This window comes from Pelecanus crispus, chromosome 4 (genome assembly GCF_030463565.1).
Source record: "Pelecanus crispus isolate bPelCri1 chromosome 4, bPelCri1.pri, whole genome shotgun sequence".
In the NCBI taxonomy this organism is placed as follows: domain Eukaryota; kingdom Metazoa; phylum Chordata; class Aves; order Pelecaniformes; family Pelecanidae; genus Pelecanus; species Pelecanus crispus.
Window position 1 is genome coordinate 26,878,645 of NC_134646.1, and position 24,664 is coordinate 26,903,308.

The following is a 24,664-nucleotide window of genomic DNA, read 5'->3' on the forward strand; positions in this document are numbered from 1 at the left end:
TCACTGATGACTCTATACTGGTTATTTTAAACCCTACCTGTAGGGCTCATAAGCCACCAAGGCCAGTGTTCACTCTTATAGTTATGCATAAGCCATTAAACCCAAGATGAATTTAAAAGAAAATAGAAAGAATCAGTATGTACAGTGGGAAAACCCCTCTGCTGAAGAGTTATCCATCAAGAACAGTCTCTGCATGTTGACCACTCTTACCTCTGAGGCAGGTCAAGGCTGAACTACCCACTGTTTCATAATGCCTATAGGCATGAGCTAACAGGATATTATTATTCTACTGCCATGTCTGCTCACACACCTCTGATCTGCAGTTACAAATAATGAAAACAGATTAATGGATTTTAAGCCCAGAAGTAACCTTTATCATCATTTTAGCCTGACCTTGCATTCTAGTAAGGGTCATAGGATATTACACAGTTTTGTGCCCCCCAAAAAATGGCATTTGAACTGCAGCATATTTTGCATAAAGATGGACAATCTTGCTTGATTGTATATGCTATTCTTAACTAGGTGAAAAATTGAAACAGGAACTGAGCAGTGAAAAAAGCTACCAAAGCCTGCTACAAGAGTGTGTTGGGACTATATGGAAGGGTAAATATGGAGAAGCTAGAATGACAACAGAAAAATGGATCTGAGCAGGATCTTAGAAGCTAACCTACAGAAGCATTTCCTCTCAGAGGCTAGAGTAATGCTATCTTAAAACAGTGTCTAGTTCACTGAATGAATGACAGAATTCCTGCTAACATCAATAGTTGAGGCCACCTTTTTTCAACCATGAAGCAAGCATAAGGATTAAAATATTAGGAGGATAAGAAAGGATTTTTTTTTTTTTTTCTCAGGGCAGAGTTAAGGATAAAGATCATGATCACAGCACACAGGTAATCTCACATACTTCACAGCCACAATAACTGTTCACGTAGACTTGATTTAGCAGAAGATGTAACAATATGTATTAAAGTTCATAAAACGTGCTTTGAATCCTTTACTGAATGACTTTCACTGACCTGCCTTCTTCAGGGAAAATGTATTCATTTGTGGATAGTTTTCTACCTGCAATTAGGAAGGTTTAATGTGGAAGCTTTTGCAAGAGTTCACTTGAAAAGTAAGGGTTTAATAATGCACTGAAGACAGGCTACTCATGTGAGTAATACTGATCACACATATGCTGGATCCTGATCCAAGACCATGAAATCTTCTTGTACTATGCTTAAGACTATTGGATTTTTACTTCCTTTCTCCTTTCCTTAGGTTTTGTAATAGTCACTAATTCACACTGGTTAATATTGAAGATACAATTTTGGAGAAAAGAGAAAATCACTAAGTGCAAATAACCTTACCTGATAAAAAAAATATATCCTATTCCAAGAGCACTGGATATCACAGAAAGTTGGATGATGCTAGTAAACAGGAAATGAAAAGAAGGATGTGGACAGCCAGAGAAAATTCAAGTCTCACAGGACTAATATATAAACATAATGAAGTGCTGGCGGCAATTTGGCGTTTCTTTAGCTTTGGGGAATAGAAGGTCAGGGGTCTAATTGTGCTGCAGAGAGGAAAAGGTCTGCAACATGGGGATGTGTTAGGAACCATCTTAAGAGTTGGAGCTAAGGAATAAGTAAAAAAAGAAAGAGAATCAATCAGTTAAACAGTAAGGTAATGAGGACAGTGCTGTTTACGAAGGGCTGAGGCAAACAGCCACTTCAATACACATCAAATGTACAAAATACGGAAATGTGAATATGCTGTCACAGAAAGATGTCATTTTGAAAGAATGACATCTCTGAGGTCAGAGATGTGCAACTGGTTTAGAGAGAATCCTAAACGAAGATTAAGGTGGATCTGCGTTCTTAGGTATGCAATCCTCATGGTCAGCTCCAAAAAACCCATATTTGCTATTAGCATTAGGAATCTGCCTTGAGTCTTCTTTTATTCCTGAAGATCTGCATCACCCAGTTCTTTGCTGACCTTTTGAGACACTTGCCTTGATTTTCTTCCTTCTGTAAACACAGTCATGTCCTGCAGCTTCTATATCCAAGCCCATTTCCTTCAAAGCACAACACTGTTGCATGAGGTAGCATACTTCTCATAAGAGGTGCTTAAGAATATACAACCATAGATTGGCCTGGAGCAAAGCGTAAATGAAAGCATACATAAATTTAGAGATGGGAATGGAGTAGAGCAGAAGGGTACTTTATCAATCTATGCCAAGAACACAGAAATGCAGTCCTTGCAATACAATTATTACTGTTATTTACTGATCAATGGTACTATGTATGCACTGGAGATAAATGTATAAGGAGAGGGGAAAAAAAAGAACAAGAGATGCTTTTGGACACTTTTGGAGGATGGTTGCTTCTCCAGAGAGCTTCTTGTCTTAGGAATGTTGCTCAAGAATTGCTCAAGTTGATTGAAAATGGCTGGTCTCACCTTGATCTGTCCCTGTTGAAAGTTACCTGTGCTGCAGATTGCAGTAACTGGAAAACTGCTGTCTTTACATTCACTTTGGCCAGTGGCTCTGTCCAGAGGTTGAAAAAACAGTCTCAGCATTTGTTGGTTTATCTTTGACATCTCAAGAAAAGAATAATCATTCTTAAACTTTTTCTAAAGAGGGAATATTAGAGCTGGAAGGAGCATCTTTGTTAATTTGGAGATCTTCCTCTGGCCAGTCCAAACCCACAGGCCCCTTTCCCAGAGAGATCTGATTTAATTCTTTTAGATTGGGAATAACAAAAATACAGTTAATGTCAAGAACAGAAGTCTTCCTTTCTTTTTTTTAATAGGTGCATCAAACTTGATAGATGGCAGAAGTCAAAATCAGTTTCTAAAATATGTAACTAGAATTCATGCTTTTTATAGCTTGATCCTGTTCCCAACTAAAAATCGAGAGGAGTTTTGCTGCAAGAGGAGAGCAGGGCCTTCAAATTGCACAGTAAAATATTCTTTATTCCTTTCTGTTTAAATGTCTATATAGATGTAGGCTGGAGTAGGATGAAAGTGTCAGTTTTTACATTTAAGGATTTGTGCTTTATGAGCCTTGATATGTTAATGCTTCCTCTGGGGCTATTCTGGATGAGTGCATTGCACAGGTGGCCCACTGCAATTTATAGACACAATAATTGAACAAGAGAAATAAGAGACAAGAGTGGTTTCAGCACATGGGATGCAGCTGGTTCAACTACTTTAGCAGGAGGCATAACTTTTGTATGACAGAGTCCCTTTCTAAAACATAGGAAAGAGGACTTTTTTCATTGGAGACCCATGTGCTGCTCTTTGCACTTACCCCACTTGCTTCACATACCAGAGCATGCTCTGAGAGTCACTTTGTCATGCCCTTAAATGAGCAATTTAGTCTACTGTAATTTATACTGCTAAGGAACTCTTTAAAAAAAACCATCTGTTAAACCAGGAGTTGACTTGAGAAATGCGTAACTCCTATGAACTGAACAGTCCCATACCAAGGAGCATTAAACTCAGCAAAATGATGATGTAATGCAAAAAGCAAAACAACTGGCTATTACAGTTACTATTAAATAAAACTAAGCTCAGACTAACATTTTCATTGCTCTCCTATCATCTGTTTATATGGTTAACCTGGACTTTTAATGTTGCAAACTTGACATATGAAAGAAGTTTTTCTTGAGGAAGCTGGAAGAAGATGTTCACCTACAGCCATTTGTCTTCCTGAAATGTAAAATTACGAATAAACAAACTACTACTACTGTTACAGACAGAACCTGCTAGGAAAAATTCTAAACTAAGGAAGGATACAGAGTGCAAATATAGGAAGTATTTAGGTTTCTGCTTTGTTTAAGGAAAACACTAATTATATCTCAATCTTTCTGTGGATTTAAAAAAGGAAAAAATGTGATTTTATTCTAATAAACAATTCCAGTTAAAAGAGGAAAATCAAGTCTTGACTACCTAATAGCACGTGTTCTGATACCACAAGATTTGTGCTGTCTTTCAACCAAGGTTTGAGGATGGAGGCAAGAATTTTTTAGCATTTCTGTGATGCAAGTATTTTTAAAATTTATTAATTCATCTTACAGGAGGGTATGCTGCCTTCAATAAATATTCCAGTAATTAGTGTCCTTCCTTGTATCTTGATGTATATTAGATACAATTTCTGGTTGGGATCTTTTTGAAAATAGAAACTTAATTACCATAACTCAGTGCTTACTCACAAAAACTGTTTTTATTTAAGAAGTTAATTAAATGCTATAGTTAGCCACTTAGTTCCATTTTATTCACTGCTTCTTCCTCTTAAAAAGTAAATAATTCATTGCTCAATACCCAGAAATTTTAATTTGTCTCTTTGCATGCCCTGCAACAGTACAATTTTTAAGTTCTCCCCGATTAAATCCAAGTTTATGCTATTGCAATACATAACATGGCTAATTTCTGATGTATTAGGCATTTTGTCTTGAGGATGAAATGGGGGGTGTTGTATTTTTTTTTAAGCATTCTGCTTTAAATTCTCACACTTTTAATGTAAAGAAAAGGCAGAAGTACTGGTAAATAATAAGTATTCTAATCTAAAATTTATATTAATGGGGAAAACACACAGATTGGAGACATTGCTCAGCACACGTGGGATGAGGCCATGAGTCACTGACTCCGGTGTACTTCTAGGTTTAGACAGCTGTAAACAAGCATCAGTGTAACCCATGTTCTTATCCCAACTGGAATTTAGTGCCAAGTTTCACAATCCTAATTTTGGCCAATTTTAATAATTATAGTAACCCCATGAGTTATAATTTCTTCTGTTTGACCACAGTTTACATAAAGACAGAGGGAGAGGGACCCTATCATCTGTTTTTGGCATTAAGAAAGTACTTATGCATATGCATAAGAATTATCATTAAAATATACATTCATCACACAGTCTTCACAAACTTCACTTACATCAACAAAAAGAATTCTGCGCACCAAAGTCAAAATAACGTCATCACAACACTGAGAAAAGGTGGACAATTTACACACACTCCATGCCTCATCCCTTCACCACAGTATAACAACAAAACTTCCCCACAATTATTTAAAACAGATTAAAAATATAAGAAAGGTTACTGAAGTCCATATGCTTAAACATCTTACTGAACTGGGACTACAGACAAGGAACTGAGTTTAGACAGAAAAAAGTACACATCATTTCAAAGCAAACATTTTTTTTAATAAATAAGAAGAATTTGCAACGGGCACGTCATAGATTTCTACAACAATGTGTATTTATAATTTTATCAGAAGAATTCGTGCATTATCCCATTTACTCCTCAATAGCAATCTTTCCATCCTCTCATTGTCAGAAGGGCAATGGAGGGAAAATTATATTCCTAGATAATACACTGATAACATACAGAGCTCTGTTCCATACCATCAGGATTTCAACTTTGTGACTTTCTATTTACTAAAGAAAAACAAATTATGCTTGAAGTAAACGATCAGTTGGAATGATGCATAATCTTCCAGAGGCCTCTACAAATGTGATAGAGACTTGCTAAAGGTCTGCTATTAAAACAGGAAGTTCAGCACCACAAAAATGCCCAAGAAAGGCATGAGGATGTCACAGTGGTAGCAAGATTACTGGTGTTCTATAAATTTCCAAATAATTTAATTATTTTTGAGACCACAATTTGACAGAGTACTCAAGCAGATGTCTACTATTAAGCTTACAACATAAATGACACCTGCTTCAGCATCTTGCTCTGTATACAAGCTTCACTGGGCAGAACATCCTTGGCAGTTACAGGTATAACTTAAACAACCACAAGTTTCCAGTCTGTCTCATGTTTTTATACGTTGTCCCCATTTTACAGAAACAGCTTTTCACTGCACTAGGCCAGCTGGGCAGTAAATGCTCCAACTATCCTTGGCAGTTGCCTTCACAGCCATCACCATGACTTAATTTTCAGCAGCTCCAAGCATCTACCTTTTCTAACCAGAAATAAAAGCCAGCCTATTTCTGCATCTCAGGCCACATCAGGAGGAAGAACAAAAATGTCTGCTTTTTCATTTAGTGTTAATTACTCATTTTAATTTTAACTAGGTGCTTTAGATGAAGGCTGAAAATTTTACATTTTGTAGTTTTTCTACTGCTAGGCTGCAGGAGTAGGGACTACACTGGGATTTACTTCAACTCGTACCATGCTTAGAACCAGAAAATTTAATTTGTTATGTATTTATTATAATCAGCACTAAAACCACCTTCACCAGAAACAGTGATGACATAATTACAATGTCATATATCTGAGTGTATCTGAGTTTGAGTTCTGCACTCAGCCATAAACTTAGGCCAATGCATGCCTCTAGGTCTAAGAGTTCTTCTAGTTCTAAAAATAGATTCTTCACATTTTTCCCTGTGTTGCAGCAAACTTACAATAAATGCTGTTTATAGAAGAGAGATGAAGAAAAGAAATCGCTCCATCTCTGTGCATTCTTCTTGCTCAGCCAGAAAGCAAACAATTCTGCTTTGCTCATTGATTACCAAAATAGTTTCTTGATGACTTGTTAATTTGATAGGTCAAGCAATTTATTAGGTGTTTCCTGTGTTTCCAGCTACAGTCTGCATTGCAAGGAAACTAGTAGTGTCTGTGGCATGGAAGATGAGTCTGTGTCTGATGAGAGCCATGTGTACCAAACTCCCATTTTTCATAAGTGCTGTCATTTTACAGATGTATGACCCTCTTCTCCTGGTTAGGAGGTGGGGGGGGGGGGGGGGGAGGGGGGAGGGGGCGCTGGGGGAAGATAATGTACAGGGTTCAGTAGAGAAACCCTTGTAGGCAGAAACACAAATCATGTCATGCAAACCAGAACAGGCTACAGGAACATCACATCTCTTTGCAGAAGACAATAACAGATAGGACAGAGAAAGATGGAGTCTAAGATGATTAGGAAAACAGGAATGGTTAATGGATAACAGCAACGTGGCGCCAAGCAGTTCATTCCATGTCATAAAGATATGAGGCAACACAAACAGAGAGCAGGTAAAAGGTCTTTGAAATTCATCCAATCAATGCAGATGCAGATTTGTGTTCCCAGTATATTTGACAGAGAATAATATAGACTGTGGAAAAATTAATGTATTTCAAAATAAGTCTTTTGTTTTCTTAGCATCTCTTATTCTCAGTGTGCAGTGTATCATCTCCAATTTGAAATTACTTTTTCGGTTTTGTTATTTTTTTAAATAGCTCTTCGCTGCAAATTCTAAGCACTTTCTTTTGCCTTCAAACCCAGGGTGAACATGTATCTTAGGAACAACATGTATCTTAGGAACATCATTTCTTTTTTACATCAGACCAGTAAGCTTGAGAAACAGTCTGAAACACATGGGAATAATTCCACCCCACTCCTCACCTCCTGTGGATGTCCGTACTGTACTACTATTGCTGCAGAATTTGATTGGCTCCCATCGCACAGCGAAGGCATAGAAGGATCAGTGTTGCTAAGCCCCTGACCAAGAAGGTACTCAAAACTCTACTGCATACATATAGGGGGTAAATTGAGATATTATGAGTCCTCTGGAGATTTAGAGTTAGTAGTGAAGACAGATTAATCTCTAATTCTACTCTACTTCATTTAAGGCACCTATTTTTATTTTCTGTTTCAGCAGAAAATTACTCGCAAACCCTCAAATTTTGATTGGCAATTTGTGGCAGCCCAGTTTTGCAGTACTCGGCACACATGTCACAAAGTACTAATCCTGGAAGAGCATTGAAAAGTTAATTTGTGATGATATAACTGTTCAGACATCAAGGGTTCAGCGTGTTTATACGTGAAAAGTGCTTGGGACCAGGCTATGGCTGACTTAACTTGGGTGTTCGAAGGGAAAAAAACATTCCCTGAAGTCCTCACTGTTCAGAAGCTTGGACCCCTGGCATGCACAAATTTGCAAGTACATTATGGATCTTGTACAACCACCAGGTTCTCAACAGAAAGCAACAAGAAATGAAGTGAGGGCATGCCAGCATCTTTTGAATCAATCAGAATTTGTCTGAGAATCCAGTTAAAGAGCTTCTCCTCTTTTCACACAAACACTCCTTGTAAGAAAGGCAGTAGCGTGTAGTCGCTGAAAAGTGACCATCAGTAAGTGGACATAAGTAACTGAAACCTACCAGTATTGGATAACTCTTCAAATCTAAATGACAGAAAATATAGGAATACAGCCAACAGGCACTTCAGTAACATGCTTGCTTTTCACTAAATCATTTACTTTGGTTGCAAGTGTTTATCCTTACTCAGGCAAAGATTTCATTGACTTCAGTGGAAATTCTGACTGTACAAGGAATGCAGAATTTTTTTCCTCCTGTAAACAGAGGTTCTCTGGAATTGCAGCCTGCACATAATAAACCTCTGAAACAATTCAGACCCATCATTCTAATTCACTGTGAAAAGAGCTTCAGTATATCTCCGTTAACAATAAACATAGGCTCTCCTCCCAGTCCTATTGAAATCTATGGCAAAACTCCCAGCGACTTCAATAGGAGCTGTAGCAGGCCCTGGGGCTTTCAAAGACCAGACATGCGATGGTTTAGCGTTCTGCCTACTCTAACTACAGGCCAAACCTTTGGTTTTGTAAAATACAAAAGAGAAGAAGAATGCATTTTCTGCCTGGCTGATGGGAAAAAATGTAAACCAGCACTAACAGGCATTTATAATAAAAAGTGCTACATGGAGAGCATGAACCTCATATCACTCAAAATCAATTTTATATACTCATCCTATAATAAAATTCAGCCAATATAACGCTTTTCCACAGGTTCCAAATCACTAAATGACAGTTAAGTAGCATCATTTGCCCCAATCAATTACATATAAAAGCTAAATAGATCAAAATAAGTTACATCTAACCTATTATAAAATAAAGAATGTTAATTATTGCAGAGTTAAGACTAGAATTAAACAGAAAATGATGTGGTTTGCTAGATAACAAAGCTAGGAAAACATACGACTAAATCTCTGTATGCCATGATTACATCACATTTGATAACAATGTCCAAGATGCTGTTGTTTATCCCTTAGATAAATGTCCTAATCAATAGATACATGAAGACAAAATAAGAGTAATTGGGAGGTGTATTTGCCTCCCTATTGGTACATATCTATTGAAAGCAAATAGAATTCTCATCAGCAAAAACTACTTTGAGTCTAATTTGCAGTTTTTCTTTTGATTTATAGTTTTTAGAAACATCATGTCAGGGATATGGCAAATATTCAAGCATTTGCTTAACTAAAAGATAAAGGGCTGTAAAGCCAGCTGAGATATGACACAGAAAACAAGGTTTAGCATAGTATACTCAAAACTGCAGGTCACCTTTCTTCAAGACCAGAAAGAAGTAACACGTCCCCAATGCACTAGGGTTTATGGAGAAAGAGTCCCTTAAATGCCTGGTTCTCTACATGATTTTTTGTCATTGGCAGCAGATTGCACAAATTCTAAAAGCTAACACCTTTATGCCTTTACTCCATTCAAAAAAATGTATTAATAAAGGCTTATAAGGGAAGTTTTCACACCTGAATCAGCATCAAGCTTTCATTGTGCTAGGATCTATACAAATACATAGGCTCGCTGTGAACTGGCAGTACAGAAACGACCAAATGCTTTTGATTCTCAGGGCATTTTTAAACATAATTCCCCAGGCAGCAATACCACTTCAGTTTACCCCTACCTCTAACACTTGCTGCAACTGTCTGATGAATCTGCTATAATCCAGATCACTAGAATTATCTAGGTTTAGAAAAAACGAAACACTCCCAACAATCTTCCTCTCCCCTCATTTCACCTAAAAAAGCCTGAGGATTTAAAACATAATCAGGATCATTTCAGTGGCCTGGTTTATAGCCTGGCTCTCCAGACAGTTACCTCAGTACAGCTGAGGAGGGCACACACTGTGATGCGGGATTATGAAGCTAGAGTAAAGAAGGACAGAGAACTTTTCATAGTGGCTTTGCCACTATCAAACCCCCCATGAAAATAAAATACAGCCTAAGTCTGTTTTTTTTACTTTGACAAACTGCGTACTAAGCAGAAATAAGCATGTAAAGAAAAGCTCAGCTCTGCTTAAGTCAGGGAGTTACTCATCACTTCAGTGAGGATTTCACCTTTTACATCTAACAGAATTTGTCTTTTTCAGTGCAGGCAGCTGAGGGTGATGGTATGTGCATTTTCTATCAGCTATGAGTGCAGGGCTTTCCCTGTCCCTAAAGAAAACAGCTTCTGAAGATCAGACCCAAACATTAATTTTCTGTTCAGTATTCCTGGAATGTTCTCCTGCTTCCCTGGGCTTCTTAACTGTTTGCACCTCACAGTATCCTATCTGTAAAGTGGGTGTTAAAATATCTATCTCACATGGCATTGATGACAATTAATATTTATGCTGAGAGACTAGAATGAAAGTTAGTACAGTATAAATGCCTGGGGTTTTTTGTTTGTTTGTTTGTTTTTTTTTTAATAAATTTCTACTGTTCAGAAAAGCCTTTACAAAGCTAATGCTTTGCATTAGGGATCTTTCTGACAGACAAGGGATGAAACTAGTGAATGGGACTACTGGTGCCACATCAAAAGAGACCCTCTATTCACCCCATCTCCCTTATTTATTTTTTGGCATTATCTTTTTCCTTCCTATCTCTCCAAGGCCCAAGGCATCAAAATTTACATTTTCTTTGCATTCTATCCTTAAGAAGAAAAGGAGGGAGGGAGTAGGAGGGGAAAGTAACAGAGATAAAAGGAACAAACAGCTCTAGATATCACACAGCGTAACCAATTCCTTAAAGTTACTCTGATTTTGAATATTTTATAATTTATAAACTGGAAACACATTATGCTTTGATTTTCAAACAGCAGCTGAAGTTACATGCCTGTTCTAAACCTTCTAAGGGATAGGAAACTGATGGAGATAAAAAAGTATTCACTTGTTATTTTCAGATGGTCCTGGTGGTGTTCCAAATTTCTATGGCAGGTGGTGTGGAAGGGATTTGGGATGTGGTGGAGAGACAGGATGAAAGCCATTTGGAAGGATGCTTGAGAACAGTTTTCAATCCTGTGAAAATGTGTCCAGATTCTCCCCTTAATCACTAGAATAACACCATTACCTGTTGCTTTTTAAAGGCCTTATCGTTTTAATGGTGATATTAAGCACAATAGCTGCTGTCAGGTATGCAAAATCATAAAAGAGAGATTTTCTGCATTTCTTCAAAATTGTCATTTTGTGAAGTCCTACTGTGCATAAGGGCCATATCTTTAATTAATTTGTGGCAAGAGAGTGTGATCTGACTTGCCTTAATGTTCTGTAATGCTCAAGGTAAGCTTTGTATTGTAGTCCAAAATTCATTGCATTCAGTGAAGAAAGACTGCAAAGGAAACAATACACCACTGAAAGCGGGCCGATAACCCATCCATCTGAATGAGAAACTCAGCCAGATATTAAGAGGGCCAGTGCCTACTAAGATGATAAGCCCCTCTATCTGCGAGCACAGCAGAACAGAAGCACTGAGCATGGCTTTACATGCAAGATGTGAAATAGTCCTGCCCCAACTTTCAGCCAGAGCGGCAGCGTAGGAGACAGGCAGTACAGGGATACTGTACAACTTCAGCCCTTGAATTCTACAACGATAAGGCAGACTCCCAGGATTAACAGCCCTGTCAAGGGTAACTCTCTGAAGTGCTTATTTGTTTAGAAGAACCACCTCATTCATCATTAAGGAGTGATAGAAATGGAAGCCCTCTGACACAATATCTGAAGTCTACCTGGATGTATGTTTTCTCGGTATCGTAGAAAGCAGGAGATAAAACCTTGCTATCTGGTTTTGAAAACAGTATTAAAATGAAATACGTTACTTGTGTTTATAATGTCTGGTTTCTAAGATGTTTATTTTATTGCTTTTCATAGAAATATTGCAAGCCAACTTGCAAGTATGTACTTTCTGTGATGAGCAGAAGTATATGCACAGGAACACAATCTCAAGTACAGCAATACAATTTAATCTTAAATTACCCCCCCTTTAAGAGAGACAGTTTTTATTTTTGCTTTCTCTGAACTTTAAATAGATGTTTCTAATAATAAGTAACGACACTTGTCTGGTAAAATCACAAAATTGATTTTCTGTTAAGCTTCATTTACATAAAAAAGTGAAGTCAACTAAAAATTTGTAATATGAAAAACCTGAACTACTTATCTAGAGATTTTTATTACATGGAGATATCCTATGAATGATCCTATACTGCAAAATCAGAGCCTGTTTCTTTAGTGCCTTGGATTCCTCAAATCTGGGGTTTTACTCACAGCCCATCTTTCCTCTGTATCTTACTTAAAATGATGGTGGGGAGAAAGGGTCTAATAAACAACATATTTTAAGAGCTGTCAATGACTTGTAAATACTTCTCTTGGAGGCCAGAAGACCAAAATGAAGATGGTAAGAAGCAACAGAGGCTGAAAAATATAAAACACTACAAGAAGTGCTGGGAAGCAATCCCTCACTGTTGGTGGTCTTGTAGATACTGGACCTAATTGGATGTTAGGAATTAAAGATATCTTGTTCTGTCATTTTGACAACGTGTGTAGTGAAGCAAACTAGAGAAGCTCTTGTTTTCCCAATGTATACTCCATTAGAATGGACATATATACACATATAACTTTTCTAATTCAGAAAAACTGTTATTTACTGTAATGGCAAGCATAAGATTTCAATAGATTTGTGGTAGGAAATGGTAATTTTGTTTTGTTATCAGTCCCATGTTTCATAGTCCGTTATCCTCTGCTGAATGCATTTGGAAAAGAAGAAAAAAACAATCCAAATAACCAAAAAAACCTTGTATTCAGTGTTTCATTAATCTTCTCCTTTTTTTTTTCTTTATTCTGAACAAACACGTATAGGGAAAACTATTTTCAATGACTGTGTGGGATATTAGCACACTCCTAACCCATATAGGAGCAGTCTGGCAATGGGTAATTTCACAGATATCAGTAAGAGGAAAGAATTATGCAGAATCACTGTCTTCAACACAGGAGTGGTGTGACTAGAAACACTAAATCCTGTCAATAATTTGGCATCAGAGTTGATGCTGGGACTGTTTTTAAAATTAGTAAGTGATATATGTTGTGTATGACATGGTGTCAGTCACTGTACATGCGAAATCATCATAGATTTCCACTACGTTTCTGATTTTGTGGGGGTTTTTCTAAACATCTGATTACCCCTGACTATGCAAGAACCGCTCCCTTAGAAAGTGCTAATTAAGATACTGAAGAGTCTCATCTAATATTTATACTTCTGGTGTTGCACTAGATCATTTTGCAGTGCATGAACAGCGTCATGAAGAAGGAATTAGAAGCAGTATAGCTTTGAGCCTCAGATAATCCTTCACTGATTAGCGAGATTCGCATCATCACCTATTCTGAATGCACTCCTCTCAGGATGTTGATAAAGCCCTTCAGTATCACAATATGGACTTCCAAGCACAGCTACAGCTTTTCTACCCAATCAAAGTGAAACCCTCAGTTCACCTGGTTAAGCTAGCTAATCCTAAATCGGCTTTTAGATTGTCACTTAACAACTCTGAGGCACTCCAGAAGGATCCCGCACAAATCCTGTGGTAAATGAGGCCTAGGCTGAGTGAAAATGAACAAACAAAAAGCTTTAAAAATGGACAGCAAATTCTTTATCTGAGACATATTTTTATTTCTTTAGAGTGAGAATTAAGATGTCAGGAGTTGGACAGTTCTGTTAAATTGGTCTTCAAATTATGATGTATGCCTGCTTAGATTTCAAATGATGACATTTGACTACATATTAAATGCAAACTAATGCAAATAATGTGCAGAGGGTCTGATGCTTTGTCATTTTTGTATATGTGGATGACTAATAATATAAAATAACAGGTTTTAATAAAGAATTTGAAAAGTTTCAGTAGTTTGTACATGTTTGTTGGCTTTAAAAATGTCTAAACAATCTGAATTTATTGATGAACTCCCCAACAGTATGTCATCATCTTCTGATGAAATTTTTAGCAAAAGTCACAGTCCTATGTTGATGGCTGTTCCTTGCAGGAAACTGTACAGTGTCATCTAATCCCTAGGGCTACACACTATAGAAAAAGTATTGAAAACCCTTCTTGCTTTTGGAAGAAAATCATGTCTGTTGTAGGCAGGGACCAACTGTAGGCTGGCAGCAGTGTGGCTGTAGCTGCTGATTGGGAAGCAGAATGCAAGATAATTCTTGCAGCTGTTACTAGAGGTGGGCAATAGGTGCTGCCCAAGTAGGTTTGCATTTAGGCTTCTTAGATTTCATAGGCTGTACTGTAAAATTATTCCATTGAATACAACGGGTTTTGAAACCTTATACAGGAATTTGTAGTAAGCTAATAATACAGGAAATATGCTCTGAAATTATCTTAGAACTATGTGATAGCTGGAAATTGAACTTGTAACACAGCATTACTCAAGTTTTAAAAATCATGCTTTTGCAGTGAAATGAGGGAGCAAGATTCCCGGCACTACCTGGCAAGTGAAGGCACTCACAGCAAAAACTGTGAGTGGCAGAGAATAAAGGTCTTGCCATCTGAAGCAGATCACTCAAGTACCAGTGCCAGATTAAATAGAAAAAAACACACAGAGACCTAAGTTTATTATCTTTCATACTGAATTGTTTAGAAATAATAAATAGAATACACAAACCCTATACCATGGTAGTTTATTTTGTCTTGTGGGAAGTTTTAACAGTTTCTGGGATTAAACGGCTTTCCCCTTCTGTGAAGGGTCTGATGTAAACCCTTGTACTGAGGCTTAAAGTCTTAAGGTTGTTAGAAGTTTCCATCAGTCAGTCTGTATGTCAATGGATAAAAAGTTGGTTGCTGATCTGACCTGTTCATTGCTCTCTGGAAAGATGCCATCAAACTACAGACACATTTGGCAATGCTGGGGGAGGAGCGGGGAATGGGAGAATAGGGTTATTCAGTGAGAAAAGTGAGTTCCTCTATGCATTAATGCCAGGACATTGAGATAAAGCCTTACAAAACTCCAAACCAATTTTGCACATGCGTATGCTCATTTTGTAATTGAAGCCTCCACTTTATAAGATCCTAAGAATTACATACATTTGCCTGTTTAACAGAGGAGAAAAGGGGGCTACTTTTTATTTCTGAGACAGGTTAAAACAGCCTTTGTTACTTAACATGCTAGCTCCCTGATTTTGCTGAACAATGTATGCTTGCAGAATTACACATTAGTTCACTGCAGAACAGACTAACAAAATGTCCAAGAAAACTGCAGTAGAGAAAAATCACTTTTAAGTTAGTTATCTAATATCCATTCACTTGGATGAGAATAATAGTTACAGCACTTTTCCAATTTATTTTCAAATAATTTTTAAATTAATCTCCTAGAATTTCTGAAAGCTGCAAAAACCCCTCACTTAAATCCAGCATATTATTTTTTCCCTGTTAATATGCTATGAATTTGTTTCCACTGATGCAGTAACCACCTTTCATGCTGAGATCACTTTTCTAATTGCCTAAATTCATCATTTTAGCTGCTTTTAGTTGTTTTTTCAGAAGCAACAAATCGTCTGATTTGTGGGTGTCATCCTGAAATGTCTTTAATGAGATTCAGCATTTTCTACCACCTGACAAACTTAAGTTGTGCTTTTGTTTCTCACTCTTTAGATCCAGATGTATTCATCTCTGAATTTATACTTGCAAATATTAAAACAATCCAGGACCAAATCTTGAAACACAATATTTAGGCAACATTGGTTTTTTTTCAGCAATGGGATTCTTGCCTCAAAAAGAAGTGAGTAGGAAGGGATTGGCAGATTTTCTGCGTTTTGGCAAAATAGGTTTCTGCCTCTAGTGATTCCCTTAATTCAGCTGTCAGCAGAGAGCATCTGCAGCAAGGATTTAACCTATAAGTTGAAGGGAAATCTTCTTATTCTGAAGCATGAGAAACAGTGGCTACTACAGGCCAGACCCTGAGACTAGGTTTTACTGCCTAGCCAATTAAGTTATGGTATGTGTAGGTAGTTTAATGATCCACAGATCAGAGGCTGCTCTTTGCATACCAGTCCTGCTCTGCAAATTTAAAGGAACCTGAAAGCACTGCTAATTTACATGTTTTAAAATATCAGGACCATATTTAGAGGAAGCTGAAAGCACTTCTAATTTACATATTTAAAAATACGGTGACCATATCTGGAAAAGAATAAACCAAAAAATAATGGTCTATGTTCTGAAAAAAAAGGCAGCTTAGCTTAATTAAGGGAAAAAACGCAGCAGATTCTAGAGGTATTTTCAATGTGGCCATATATCTTGAGGGATGTATTAATAGGCCTAACTTAGGCCTTACTGTATTAATAAAGCCTAACAAAGGCTTAATGAATAGGATCCAGTTCACCTAATTTAAGGTGTCCACACTGGAGATCGGAGTCCCAGCAGACTACCTATCTCCTCTGTATCATCTGTAAAGAGTTACAGACAATTTTCACATGTTATTCACGTGATGTGTTTCACCAGCTATTTCAGACTGAGACGGCCTGTGCTGGTTACTTTCCTCTAAGCATACAGACCACCAGCAGCAACCAGTTTAGATGTAGATACCTGAATATGCTCAGATGAGTCCTACTGTCTGAATGCAATATTTGTCTTCCAGACTAGAATGGACAGTAAGTCCAAAGAGAAAAAAGTTGTTTGTTGAGTTCTGTAAAAGCACCCTTCCATGCTGTGTAGGAAGCTATAGTAGCTTCCACAGCTATACTATACGGTCTGCTTTGTAGGTTATATAAATCATAGCTCATCCACTTCCAAGTGAAGTTTTACTACAAGTGAGAGATGGCCTAATGCACGTGTTTTTGAAAATGGCATTTAGAGATCAGCGATACCTATCTGGCATATAGCAGGCATGTCACATGCCAGAAGTTGATGATGAAGGTGCTCAGGTCAGGGGTGCATCTTGTCGCACCCTGTTTGTAGTTGACCAAAACAAGCTAATAAAAGTTAACTAGGTTAATTTTTATAGCTCTTTCTATTAGCCAAATGCAGAGTTTATCATTCAGGAGAAAGGTAGTATCATGATAGATGGAAACCAAACATTAAGCACAGAGAGCACAAACAGAAGCCAAGCACAGGTCACTGGACAATCAAATCAGGCAACAACAATGGTTTAGGACTGACTGGGGGCATAGTTCAACACACAGGACAAACCCATTGGTTTGCAGAAAGTAGAATATTCTTTTGAATTTTACTGATTAATCTTTTTTGCAGAAGGAAGAGTTGAGGAGTCTTTTGAAACCTGTCAACAATTAATTTCTCTTGTCACATTTTCTGGAGAGAGGAGGAGAACTGCTATCACAAACCTTTGCGGTAGGTCACTCTGTGATAATCAGTATCTGATGGGGTGGAATAATCATGTTATACAATGGTGTAGGTTATAAAACCCCCAAAGAATCTAGTGCAGACAGAAAGGGTCAATATACAAAGAAGAACAAACCAGCTGAAAAACTAGGCCCAAACCACGTCACTGAAAATGGTTATAAACCAAGGCATGCTTATGTCTAATAAGATAGATGTTCTTGGCCTTGATTTCTTGGAAAATTTCCCTATGTGTCAGTATTGAACCAAGCACTGTGGAATAGCGTTAGGAATTTATATCCTGGGGATGCCATCTTTTAGACAAAATAAAATCAATGTCCCAACTAGTCAGGATTTTTTACTGCTTGTTCCAAAATGAAGTTTCTTTATCTCCGGTCTTCAACAGATTCCAGATCCTGTCATAACTCACTTCTCACTGCAGTTTCACTTAGATTTTCAAGTCTACATTATGGTCCAGTTACACTGTGTATGAAAAAGTGATTACAAACTACCACTGCTCTTGTGGCACTGCATCGTTGTTTAGTAACACTGAATTTGCATGGAGTTTTGTAATACGTTCACAAAGAAAAGCATTGTAGTGCGCAGTATGGTTACTAGAAGTATATTCCTGTAAAATGACCATTTACAAAGCACTGGTAAAAGGATCTTCTGATTTCTTTTGTCTTTTTTAAATGTTTTATATTTATGAACATACTGAGTTTATGTGACCTGGGCTAGCACGGTTTCTTCAATGGAAAAAAAGGAAGAATATTAGCATTGTAACATACTAGTGAATGAAAATAAAACCCCAACAGGATCTGAACCTAGGACTGGTAATGTAAGAGGCAAACACATTTACTAAGTCTAAACAGACACTTGTAGGAATAAACTGAATGTATTGTCCTTTAACTTGAAAAGAGAGGAAGAGAAGGGAAGATCTTACCGTTATATTCAGCAAGCTGTTCTGGAACAGGTAAAGGAGAGAAAACTTACTGGTGTTGATGCCAGCTATATCAGACACATTCGACAGTTGCATGTTGTCTAGTTTGTAAGTGCATTTGTGCATGCCTATATCTGTTTATTGTCACTGCATATGTTCCAGTTGTTTCTAGCAAAAGGTCACTTAAAAGTCAAAGATATGCCCAGTGAGTATGGCAGAAAATAAATTATGGGTTTTCTAGTACCATCCTATGGTTATCTAAACCAGAACGTACTACTAATTTAATTCCAAGATCCTAATTTATGGAAAACTTCAATTAAATCAAATTTAATCCTGAATTTGTACTGAATCTAGAGCCATCTCCTGTCTATCAACAGGACAGAGATGTCAGAAATAAGACATTTCAAGTTAGTGAGTTTTAACATAAACTGGATTCCGGGTGATACTGGCTCGTCTGGAAAGCTGTTTCAAAACACATTTGAAAACATGGTAAGACAAAAACTTGCTGGATAATGAAGCTGCAGTTTACTAAATCTGTGGTAAATTTTCCACTGACTTCTTATGATACCAAGTTTTCTTCCTGTAATTGAATGAATCTTAGGCATTCAAAATCTGTGCAACTTTGTTCTCCTTGTATTTGCCTTAAAAAGAAAATGTATTTGTAGCATATATTGTGCAGTTTTCAGCTAAATAGACTTTTCAGCAAAATATAGATGCACATGCGTATTAACAGACACTGTTTCCTTCTTGTCTCTCAAGCCCGCCCTGAATTGCAGCCTCCCTTGCACAATTCTACCACATGCAACTAGGACTGGCTCACAGACCCAAATCTAATTCTGCGTCTAGCTCCTTCCCTCTTGCTTCAGCATGCTCCTTATCTTGGCCCCTAATAAAAATGTTACTAGTGGAAAACACAGGGAATTTTCACCCTAAAGTAATAAACCTAATTTTAACCATTCTAATAACATGCTAAGATACACACATTAAAAAAAAAACAAACCAAACCAAACAAAACACCCAAACCAAAACAAAAAAGCACGTGCCTTTAGATGGGCTTCTAATCCTAGAAGAACCTGCATTTCATGGCCAAATTTACCAGTTAAATGAGAACCCAAATTAAATCCATGGCTTGGCAATCTTACTACAGGTGCTGGATTTGTTGTTTTTAAGAACTCAAATTATAATTCTGAATCTTGCTACTTTAGTAATTGCAACATGAAGTTGCACTGGGATATTTTATAATCATCCTTTTCCAAACAATCTTATTACTGTGTTCAGTGATTTTTGGAAAAAGCAAAAAGTCCTCACATAGAACCAAAAATGAAGAGGATGACAAAAGATCCCACCTGATTTTTCAAAAGATCCCACCTGATTTTTCAAAATCTTATAAATAATTTGAGGTTTGGCTTACTTCAAACCCATTCTTAATCTATCTTAACTATTTTGTTCATCTGTTTTTTCTAAGATACCGCCCCCCTCCCTAGTCATAATGAAGAAGTGACTATACTGAACCAAAGAACTGTGAGAAGACGATCTGGCAAAGTAAATAAAGAACCCTAAATAAGAGCAAAAATATCCCACTGCAGGAATGCAGAATTCTATTTGCATCACTGGCATTCTGGAAGGCTGAACTTTTTTTTTATAGGCAGCACCATATGCTAGAGAACAGAAGACACTCATGGGCATTTTTATGAAAGTGGGGAATTTGCCTTTGGGAAGTTTTCATGTGTTTGTGGAAACTCACAAGCTTCCCATCATTTTCAGGCATCTGTGATTTTCTTTCCTTTTTTTTCATAACATATGGAACTGTGACTTCAAAACAAGCCCTTGCATCACTGTGAAATGTATATTTCATTTCTCTAATCCTGTATGGCAGCCAGAGAGAAAATATATTTTAAAACATATTGTATTTGTTGTGTAGTTAAAGGGATAGCTTGAGCTTCCTGTATTTCAACTTCAAACTTGAAGCCTTCTCATCAATGAAATAAAAATGGCTGGTAAGCACTGCTTTTGGGCTGCGACAGTTACCACGTCTGGTGCTTAAAACCCAGCTAACATCATAACTGAAAGAATAAAGGAACAGTAAATTTAATCTATCTAGGCTTTTGGATACAAATGTCAGTACCAAAAGTCCAGGAAGAAGTGTGGAGAAAAAAAGAATCTGTTCTGTGATTTCAGAATATTTTATGGTGTATGGCAGAACTAGCCTTCCTTTGACTCCACTGTGTTGTGTATAGGTTATATTTGAGCAAATTACAATATAATCATACTGCAGAAAAGGTTTTGGATATGAAACATGAAGGATGAAAATGTTTCCAGGTGGAAAATATTCCTGATACCAATATGCTGCTAGGAAAATGTCCCATTTATCAACTTATATTTAAAAACAGTATTGCTTTGTAAAATGATTTTCTTTGAGTTCATTACACAGCTCTGAAGATCTCTACATTTTTAGTTTGCATAAAAAATAAAAAGAAACATCTTTCCCTCGATCTCAGCAAATTCCTAAGTCACAGAGAACCTGTTAGCATTATATATGTTATAAATATGCTTAAAATACAGGAATGATTATTAGTAGTTCTTCAAAGCACCTCCAGCTCCTTCACAGTTTTCTGATGAAAATACAAACTCATCCAACCCTGTAAGCACACTTCTCAGCACATATGCAGGTACTTCGAAAAAATGAGGGTTCTCCCATACTTTTTTTGCACTTAAAGGACAACACTTAGGGAAAAGCAGCTAAGCTATCCTAAACTCTCAGACTACAAATGTTATTCAGGTACTTCAGAAGACAGACACAGAAGTTGCCTTATTTTTCTTCTCACATGCTGCCTATCTACATCATTACCAAGACAACATACAGTTCGCCATTAACAACACACCACATCAAAGAAAACTGGTCATTAAAAATATACCCCAGAGAGAACTTGCCAAATCATCACATTGATTTACACACTGACATTGAAACATACTTGTCTGTGTGAAACAAAAAAAGTACACTTGTGATGTTTTAAGCCCAACTTATTTTTACTGTGCTTATTCATTTGAACATTTCAAATTGGAACCCTGAATCACTCATGGTTAACTCTGTACAAATAATTTCAGTGAAATAAATGGGCATAACAAGGTTGAGCATGTGTAGCATTATTTGCAGGCTCTTCTAAGTCACTAGTTCATAATGAGTCATCTTCATTATACCCAGACAAATGCTACTGCTAGCAGAGTTTTGAAAGTACCTACAAGAATTCATTTTTGCCATTCAGGCTTAACATGCATAGCTCAGTCTTTGAACACACTGGGATGTTTATATAGCTGCACACATAATATACTGAGACAAGGTAAATCCCCACTTTTCTTTCTTGTCTTTCAGGTATTTTCAGTGGTTACTTTGCATTTGTCATTCTATTTGAATTTTGCAATCCTAATTCTCAAAACCAGCTGAAGAGTAAACAGAGGGGCTTTGTGATGTGAAAAAAGAGGCAGATGAACAATAAATAGCAAATAATGCGAGCTTCTTTTGCATTTCTTCCTTTAAACAAAATAAATTTAGAGTAAAAGCTTTTCTCAGAAAAAAAGGAAATGCTAAGGAAAAAATGTGTAACATGAAATAATTTTAACTGGCTAAGAAGGGGCATTTGGTATCTTTGATACATACTCAAAACCCTTTGTCAGGATTTTCTCAGTGCTGTTTTGCTCAATGTCTGTGGGAATTACCTGACTATTTTCAGTCAACAGCTGCTGGAAAGGCATCCCAATAGCTCCCATCTCTGACACTGCAGTCCATTCTGTGGACTCTTGTCCAGCTTCTCCTGGGGCTCCCTGGGAATAAAAATTATTATCACTAAGTAAATTGTGCACTTTCTTTCTGTTTCTCTCTAGATGGCAGCATTTGCCTTAAGGACTTCCCTCTAGATGAACATTTCTCATACAGGAGTAACAATAAAGGCTCAAGAAAAATACTGTCAGGGACCCGAAATTCTTTGCCATTTGTTTTGGTTTGATTTTCATACTTTTCACTGTTTCTTTGGCTGTTTTTTGGTTTGTTTTTTTTTTTTTTGGTGGGGGGGTGGGTAGCATGGATAACTCTTTACATCGATAACTGAAGTTGTTTTAGCACAAATAGTTAAAAGCTAAATGCCCCTGTGCAACTGCATGTATGAAATCAAAATACAGTGGGAGTTCAATTAACAGAATAACAACACGCACAGAGTAAGCAAAATATATTAAATTGACACGGATTAAAATTCATGAGTTGAAAACTCCCCCCCAAATTGCAAACACATCTCAGACAATATTTAAAGCCTGAAAAAAGTTGGGCTAGCCTTGCTTTCAATTTCTGAACTCTGTATATTTTGCATAATTCAACATACTGAAAAATCCTGTTCTTGCACATTCCTGGTTTTCACACAGATCCTGGAAGAAGTAGATTTATAAAAGACTTATTTCTAAGGATGATCTTAAAGGTCTTTTCCAACCTAAACGATTCTATGATTCTCTGATTCTATGAACACACCTTCACATTTTAAAATCAAACTTTGAATCATTTGATATTTGTCATTTGCTAAAACCCAGATCTCCTGCTCCATACATTTAGGGGAGGATCTCAGTCCAGTTGCATAGCCTCATTGATTTACAGGGCCTAAACAGAGATCTCTGACTGCAGGCAAGGAGACTCAATTAAGAGACATAATTTACATTGTCAGGGTGCATTAAATGCAGTATAACCAGCCAGTCAAAACAGGTGATTATCCCACTGTGTTCAGCATTGCTGCGGCCTCACTTGCACTGTGTGCAGTTCTGGGCCCCACAATTTAAGGAGGATGTTAAGGTACTCGAATGCGTCCAGAGGAGGGCAACAAGGCTGGTGAAAGGGCTGTAAGGAATGTCCTGTGAGGAGTGGCTGAGGACTTTGGGCTTGCCTAGTTTGGAGAAAAGGAGGTTGAGGGGTGACCTCATTGCTCTCTACAGCTTCCTGAGGAGGGGAAGTGGAGAGGGAGGTGCTGAGCTCTTCTCCCTGGTGTCCAGTGACAGGACATGTGGGAATGGTTCAAAGCTGCACCAGGGGAGGTTCAGACTGGACATTAGGAAGCATTTCTTTACCGAGAGGGTGGTCAGACGCTGGAACAGGCTTCCTAGAGAGGTGGTTGATGCCCCAAGCCTGTCAGTGTTTAAGGGGCATTTGGACAATGCCCTTAACAACATGCTTTAACTTTTGGTCAGCCCTGAAGTGGTCAGGCAGTTGGACCTTTGATCATTGTGATCCCTTGCAGATCCCTTCCAACTGAAAATATTCTATTCTATTCTATTCTATTCTATTCTATTCTATTCTATTCTATTCTATTCTATTCTATTCTATTCTATTCTATTCTATTCTATTCTATTCTATTCTATCCTATCCTATCCTATCCTATTCTATCCTATTCTATTCTATCCTATTCTATTCTACTCTATTCTATTCTACTCTATTCTATTGTCAGATAGACAACCATATTTGTTCTTATTATATTCCCTTATCCCACATATTCCTTCTGCTTGCTCATCATTAGAAACAGCTATACATTTTGATAGTCCTTACTGTAGTCTTATTCATCCTTTTAGTAATTCATGACTAGACCCCTTACTTGTACAAAATAGTTACACTGAAAACTACTTAATTTTTTATTATGAGGATGTGATATCTCTAGCCTGCATTAAATTAAAGAAATGAGAATTACCTAAAATGAGAAAAATCTACTTTATGATTAATGCTTTTTTTTTTCCCCAAATAAATGTTATTCATCAAAAAAAGACTTATATTATTAGGTGTATGCAACATACAGTCTTGTTGGCTTTCAAGCAGATCATAGGTGCATTATACATCCCTCTAGTAAATTTGTCCATCTGTAGCCTTCTCTGAAAGGATACACTGTAGTCATAATTAATCTACACTTTTAGTGCATCACCACATGTACTCACAGTAGGAAAGAAACGTGATCAGTTGCGGTAATTTTTAGTGGATGTATATAACTCATTCCTTATTTACTGCCTTCCATGTACAGTCACTGTAACAATGTTTCCAGAATTCTTTTTCCTAACTTGTCCATCATCCAGACCTTCACTGCCAGCTCTGTCTATACTCTGAATCTAATACAAACCAGAGATTTTTTTTTCTAAATGAGCCCCATCTTCATTTTTCTCACACTTCCTCTCCTCCTACACCCCGTTTGCACTTGTCTGTTCGTCCCCTAAGACTTCTTGACTATTATTGTTTGACCTGGGCTGGCAATTTGACCTGAGTCCATGGATTCTTGGCTGTCACAGCCATGACATTCCCCTAGACGGGTCTGCTTAAGTTCGACGTGCCAGTCTCGACTGGAATACACGTCTTAAAAGGCTGC

At 37.3% G+C, this 24,664-nt stretch overlaps 1 protein-coding gene across 1 annotated transcript in view; it reads right to left on the bottom strand.

Annotated features, from left to right (window-relative positions):
• Positions 1 to 24,146, bottom strand: part of FAM241A (family with sequence similarity 241 member A) — a 157,314-nt gene extending 133,168 nt beyond the window's left edge. The window contains exons 1-2 of the mRNA XM_075709448.1: positions 24,105 to 24,146; positions 22,002 to 22,106 (exon numbers count right to left, since the gene is read on the bottom strand). Coding sequence (XP_075565563.1) covers positions 22,002 to 22,106; positions 24,105 to 24,146 — 147 coding nt within the window. The remainder of the gene's footprint in view (positions 1 to 22,001; positions 22,107 to 24,104) is intronic.
• Between the last annotated feature and the right edge of the window lie 518 nt (positions 24,147 to 24,664).